The sequence below is a fragment of the Daucus carota genome, chromosome 5 (assembly GCF_001625215.2).
Source record: "Daucus carota subsp. sativus chromosome 5, DH1 v3.0, whole genome shotgun sequence".
Taxonomy (NCBI): Eukaryota; Viridiplantae; Streptophyta; class Magnoliopsida; order Apiales; family Apiaceae; genus Daucus; species Daucus carota.
In genome coordinates this window covers 10,254,021-10,261,236 of record NC_030385.2, presented here as the reverse complement: position 1 = coordinate 10,261,236, position 7,216 = coordinate 10,254,021, and the positions used below count along the sequence as shown (strand labels likewise).

Below are 7,216 nucleotides of genomic sequence, written 5' to 3'. Positions count from 1 at the left end.
ATCCAATCTTCACTTTCTCTGATAACCTCAGTACTGATTCCTGATGAGGATGATGTCAAAAAGGGGGAGAGAGTAGCACAAGTCAAATGCAAGTCTACTTCTCAAACTCTGAAAAGAAAGAAAAATGATGATGATGATGATGTGGATGACTTCACAAAGAACAAGAGATTTCAAGCTGCAACTGGTGGAAGAGTTTCAAACTCTGACAGTGCAAAACAGTCTAAGCAAAGCTCAAAGTCTGCTCCAGCTCCAACACACAATGTCACATCTGGATCAAAGCAAAGACCAGTGGCTGGATCAGATAAACCAATGACTGATGAAGAATATGCTAGACTGTTATTTGAGCAAGAAAATCCAGAAGCTAAATTGGATTTGGAGTTGATTGCTGCAGAGGAAGCAGAGCTAAAGAAAGAATATGAGCAAGCTATAACCTCAGGCAAAATCCAGAAACCTGCTAAATCAACTGCCAGACCAAAGGAAAAAGGAATAATGATCAAGGAAACTACTATTGCTGATCAGAGTTTACCAATCAAAAAGGTATACTCTGAAGATGAATATACAAGCAAAGGCAAAAGCATAGTAGATGATAGCCTTGAGAAAGGCTGGATTCAGAAGAAGCCTACAACCTCTGACAAAGATCAAGTTGTAAAAGGAAAGAAATCAGAAGCTGCAATCTCTGACAAAGCTCATATTGCAGAATCACAAGAAGAAAAATTAACCTCTGACACAGCTCAAGTTAATGAGGAAGCAAAGAAAGACACAACCTCTGACAAGGCTCAAGCTGTGTTTAAACCAACAACAACCCCATTGCCAGGATTTGCAAAGCCAAGTCTGATGACTGAGATAAATTTCGACAAGGGCTCAATTCAACCAATCTCTCATCGAAAAGCAGGAAGAGATAAAGGAGGATTAGGATCTAAATATGAAAATTTTGATCAGAGTATAGGATCAATGTCAACAGACCCCTCATCTCTCTGTGCACCCAAGACTGGAGCATTGCAAGAAAGAATGGACAAACTTGATTCATTCCAACTGGTAAAGAATGACAGAGGTGATAACATTCTTATCTACTTTATGTCTGATGGAACAGTGTTTAGAGTTATTGAAGCTGATCTCTATGCTAAACACTGGGAGGAATTGAGATATGTTCAGTACATATTTCAAGTGAAGAACAAATCATGTCAGCACATCTCAAATCTGATCAAGGATCAAATCAAGAGAAAGATGGGTATAACTGGAAACAAGAATGCTGGACCTTTTGTTCCAAAGTACTTCAATTACCAAGGACAGCTAGTTGAGATGAAAAAGAATTCAGCAAAAATAGAAACAATAGCTGGAATCAGTACTCTTAGTTTCAGTGAAGAGTCTGACAAAGGTTATTACATCAGGCTGGATAAAGACATGAGAAGAAACAAGATCTATGATCTTAGAGCTGCAATCTATCAAACTGGAGTTTCAGATCCAGAGCTAAGAGAGATCAAGAGACAGATGATCAGAGCACTTGCAGAAGCTGAAAGAGAACTCCTCAGAGAATACTTAAAGACAACCAATGGTGTCTATGAAGCTAAGGAGTAAAAGTATCTGTAAGTTTTAAAAGTTTTCTGTTATGTAGCTAAACTCTGTTGTATTTGACTTATTTGTTTTGACATCATCAATTATCTGTTAACTTGCACATAACATATTTATGCACAAGTTGGGGGAGATTGTTAGATATAATTGATGATTACTAATGTTCTTAAAGTTTGTTTTAGAACAGGAGTGATCAGAGTTTAAGCTGGGAGCTGATCAGAGTTTGCTAAAGTCTGATCAGAGTTTACATAGTCAAGGCTCGTCAGAGTTTACACGTGGAAAGAGCTCAGAAGCGGATATACTTCAAGGAAGGATAGAAGCGGAGGAGTGATTTGCTGACTATGGAAACCAAACAGAAAACAGTAGCAATCTTTGATTGATAGAATACATAGCTGATTTATAGGATATTAAATCAGAGATTGATTTTGTAACTGTGTCTATATAAACACAGATTAGGGTTACTCTATAGGAGTTGAGTTATCGAGTATATTTTACAGAACCCTAGCAGCTCTTAGTGATAATATATAAATCACTGAGAGAGTTTTTGTAACCGATTAAGCTTTGTGAATAAGAGTTTACTGCTTTCAATCTCTTATATTGTCATACTGTGTTATTGATTGTGGTCACTATATTAACTTATATAGTGAGTTTATAGGACCTAACATAGGAACCTCGATTTCATTTTGGATTTGCGAAGAGGGGTAGAGAGGCGAAGAGGGGAAGAAAATGAAAATGAAAAATGAAAAATGAAAGAAGAGAGAGAGGAGGAAAAACGAAAGAAGAGAGAGAAGAGATAAAATTGAGAAAATGAAAAAAGAGGCTCGGGATGTGTGTTTTCAGAGATGAGCCGCGCGGAGATATTATTACTATATAGGGACCCACATGTGCTGACGTGGCATGTGGTCCCCACATGTGGGTCCCACTTCTGCTGGTCTGGCACTTGTGGGTCCCACAAGTGTTATTTTTGAACAAATTTTAAAAATGATTTGGGGCAATTCTATAACCGTCAAAATGGTCAAAGTGCTCTTTGAATATTTTTGAACAAATTTTATAAATGATTTTGGGCAATCCTATAACAGTCAAAACGATTAAATTTTTGAATACCCTTCCGAGTGTTGGGAAAAAATAATCGAAAAATATAGTGCACGGGTTGTGTCGTATCTCTGTAGTGTAAGTTGTGTAGCACAGAATACTTGTATTGGGGATAGTTATGGATTGACTGTTTGTTTTTTTGAATATCTTTTAAGACGATCCAACCGTACAGATGATATTAAATACCCTTCCGAGTGTTGGGAAAAAATAATCGAAAAATATAGTGCACGGGTTGTGTCGTATCTCTGTAGTGTAAGTTGTGTAGCACAGAATACTTGTATTGGGGATAGTCATGGATTGACTGTTTGTTTTTTTTGAATATCTTTTAAGACGATCCAACCGTATGGATAATATTAAATACCCTTGCTAGTGTTGGGAAAAAATAATGTTAAAATATAGTGCATGGTTTGTGTCGTATCTCTGTAGTGTAAGTTGTGTAGCACAGAATACTTGTATTGGGGATAGTCATGGATTGACTGTTTGTTTTTTTTGAATATCTTTTAAGACGATCCAACCGTACGGATGATATTAAATACCCTTGCTAGTGTTGGGAAAAAATAATGAAAAAATATAGTGCATGGTTTGTGTCGTATCTCTGTAGTGTAAGTTGTGTAGCACAGAATACTTGTATTGGGGATAGTCATGGATTGACTGTTTGTTTTTTTTGAATATCTTTTAAGACGATCCAACCGTACGGATGATATTAAATACCCTTACTAGTGTTGGGAAAAAATAATTGAAAAATATAGTGCACGGGTTGTGTCGTATCTCAATAGACAATGTAATATAATAATGCTAGTTATACTTTCACTTTCATGTTTTTAAATATCTTTTAAACGATATTGTATAAGAATGTAATTTAAAAAATAAATTTCTGGAAATATAAGAATATATTAAATATTGCTTTATTTGTACTTATTAAATTTATAAAACATAATATTAAATATTAAAAGAATGTTTAAATATTAAAATAAATATATTAAAAATAAAAATGAATGTGTGTCCGAAAAATGGGCGGCATGTTTTCCCCCCCAAATCGAAGCTAAGTACAGTTATTCTCCACTATCTCATCGCTAATTACAGTTAACCTCATCGCTCAACCTCACCTCGCTCAACCTCACCTCCCTCGCTCTCTCTCTCCTCTCTCAACCTCACCTCACCTCACCTCACCTCACTCAACTCCCGCAACTCCGGCGCTCTCACTCGCCTCAAAGCAGAGAAATCAAAATTAGGGTTTCAAAATTAGGGTTTCGAAATTTGGGGGTTCGAAGCAGAGAAGTTTTCACCTAGGGTTTCGAAGGCAGCCAAGCTCGATTTAAGCTCTCACCAAGGGGATTAGGTATATTTTACGCTCCCCCCTCTCTCTCTCCAGCTCTCTCTCTCTCACTCTCTCTCCCCTCCCCCTCTCGCTGTCTCTATGCATGCTTGTAATTATGTACACTGTGTTTACATACCAACTGATATTTTTAAGTGATTCTCATTTGTATTTTGAGTATTATTGTTAATGTTTGGCTGAATCATGATACTATGTTAGTTAGTTTGGCTGAATCATGATACTATGTTAGTTACTATGTATTTTTTTTGTAAGGTGTTAGTTACTATGTATTTGATTGTAATATTATGATAATATGTAGGTTTGCAATTGAACAGGCTGCCAAATCTTTATTTGTTCACTAATTTTGACAAAAACAGAGTGTGACTAGCTTTTAGGAATGGAGGCTGATTGGATAGGACTACCTAGGTATAGTGAAGCATATGTCAGTGGGATTCAAGCATTTGTGGAAAATGCGTTTCCCCTTTTTTCCGTAGGTGAAGAAATGAAGTGCCACTGCAAGAAATGTAATGGTCAATATTGGCATCGTCAGGATGTGATTTATGATCATCTCATTTGCAGAGGGCCTTCCGCTTTACATGTCCAATGGATATATGACGTTTCGCAAAAGAAAGTCGAAAATAGTACTGCAAATATAGGTTCTGACTTTATGGATTGCGAAACGGGGTATGATTTTGGTGATAATTTAGAAGCGATGGGGAAGATGTTTGAGAATTTAGACGATGGACCAGATACGGAGGCTAAAAAGATTTATCGGCATCTGAAAGAGGGAAAACAACCACTATATCCCGGCTTCAAGAAATTTTCTCGTTTAAGTTTTATGATCAGGCTTTACCATTTAAAATGTAGTCATGGAATTAGCAATTCTGCTTTTGGGGAATTATTGGGGTTGATAAAGGATGCTTTCCCCGAAGCAAATATGCCTTTGTCCTTCAATGCTGCGAAGGACATGATTAGGGACTTGGGCCTTTATTACGAGAAAATACATGCTTGTCCCAATAGTTGCATGTTGTATTGGGAAGCAAATAAAAATAAACAAGTCTGTGATATTTGTGGGGTATCTAGGTGGGTTATACAAGAGAAGAAAGGGTCTGCCCATAATAACGATCCAGAGAAGTTAGTTACTAAAGTGCCAGCAAATGTTATGAGATATTTTCCACTAAAGCCTAGGCTACAAAGATTGTTCCTGTCCAAGGAATCTTCCAAATTGAACACATGGCATGCAGCGGGAAGGACGAAAGATGGGAAACTAAGGCATCCGGCGGACGCAGAAACTTGGAAGACAATGGATGCTATGTATCCTGATTTTTCTTCGGAAATTCGAAATATTTCACTAGGTGTAGCTGCTGATGGATTTAATCCATTTCATTCTATGAATTTAAGTCATAGTACATGGCCAATTCTACTTGTAAACTACAACCTCCCACCTTGGCTCTGCATGAAACAGGAAAATTTGATTCTTTCAACGTTAATATCGGGACCAGAATCTCCGGGAAATAGTATCGATGTCTATATGCAGCCTTTGATTGCCGAATTGAAAGAATTATGGGATGTCGGCATCCAAACATATGATGCCTTGACGGATCATAACTTTAATTTACGGGCAAGGGTGCTTTGGACCATTAGTGACTTTCCAGGATACGCTATGTTGTCGGGTTGGAGCACAAAGGGTAGACTAGCGTGTCCAATATGTCACTACGAAACTTTTTCTGAATATCTGAAACATAGTAGAAAAATGTTCTACATGAATCATAGAAAATATCCCGATCCTTCACACAAATGGAGGTTTGACAAGAAAAGATTCAATGGGCAGATTGAAACGAGGCAGATTCCGGATCCATTAACGGGAAAGGATATCGAAGAATTGTTGTTTGGGTTTGAAAATCAATTTGGGAAGAAACGCAAGGGAATGGGAAAGAGAAAGCGTAAAATCGACTCTCCTTTCAAAAAGAGGTCAATATTTTTTAATTTGTCGTATTGGAAACATGTTCAACTTCGACACAATCTTGACGCTATGCACATAGAAAAAAACTTATGCGACAATATATTAGGTACTTTACTAAATATTGGTGGCATGTCAAAAGACCTGTTAGATATAATTGATGATTACTAATGTTCTTAAAGTTTGTTTTAGAACAGGAGTCATCAGAGTTTAAACTGGAAGCTGATCAGAGTTTAGTAAAGTCTGACAGAGTTTAATAAAGTCTGATCAGAGTTTACATAGTCAAGACTCGTCAGAGTTTACACGTGGAAAGAGCTCAGAAGCGGATATACTTCAAGGAAGGATAGAAGCTGAGGAGTGATTTGCTGACTATGGAAACTAAACAGAAAACTGGAGCAATCTTTGATTGATAGATTTATTAGCTGATTTATAGGATATCAAATCAGAGATTGATTTTGTAACTGTGTCTATATAAACACAGATTAGGGTTACTCTATAGGGGTTGAGTTATCGAGTATTTTATTTAGAACCCTAGCAGCTTTTAGTGATACAATATAAATCACTGAGAGAGTTTTTGTAACTACCAAAGCTTTGTGAATATAAGAGTTTATTGATTTAAATTTCTCATATTGTCTTACTGTGTTACAGATTGTGATCACTATATCATATTATATAGTGAGTTTATAGGACCTAACAAGTGGTATCAGAGCCAGCTCTGTTAAGATTACTACAGTGAGATCTTAAACACAATCATGTCTGAAAAATCACAAGCTTCATCCTTTAGAGTTCCAATCCTTAAGGCATCTGAATATCCAGTCTGGAAAGAAAGAATGATCATATTCTTAGACTCTGTTGATCCAGAATACCTTGACAGGATTTATGATGGACCACATATGCCCACCAAGCTCTCTGTTGGGATTGCAGATGAACCTCAAAAGATGGTTCCAAAAGAAAAGAAAGATTATACTCCAGAGGACATCTCATCTATCAGTAAAGATGCAAAGGTGAAGCATCTGTTGCATAGTGCCCTTGATAATGCAATGTCTAATAGGGTGATTGGGTGCAAGACTGCTAAACAAATCTGGGATGCTCTGGAAACCAGATGTCAAGGAACTCAGGCCATTAAGAAAAACAGAAAAACAATCCTTACACAGGAGTATGAGCACTTTGACTCAAAATCTGGTGAGTCCCTGACAGATCTGTATGACAGGTTTGTCAAACTGTTAAGTGACTTATCTCTGGTGGACAAGGAATATGATCTTGAAGATTCAAACCTCAAA

General features: G+C 37.0%; 1 protein-coding gene across 1 annotated transcript; it reads left to right on the top strand.

Moving 5' to 3' along the window:
- The first annotated feature begins 4,373 nt into the window (after window positions 1–4,373).
- LOC108221302 (uncharacterized) lies at window positions 4,374–6,107 on the top strand. The gene has a single exon (XM_017395190.2). It carries the CDS (start codon window positions 4,374–4,376, stop codon window positions 6,105–6,107), a length of 1,734 nt encoding a protein of 577 aa, XP_017250679.2.
- Window positions 6,108–7,216: the final 1,109 nt, after the last annotated feature.

Excerpts from the sequence above, each read along its gene's own strand:
- LOC108221302 (XM_017395190.2), top strand. The coding sequence starts at position 4,374 with ATGGAGGCTGATTGGATAGGACTACCTAGGTATAGTGAAGCATATGTC.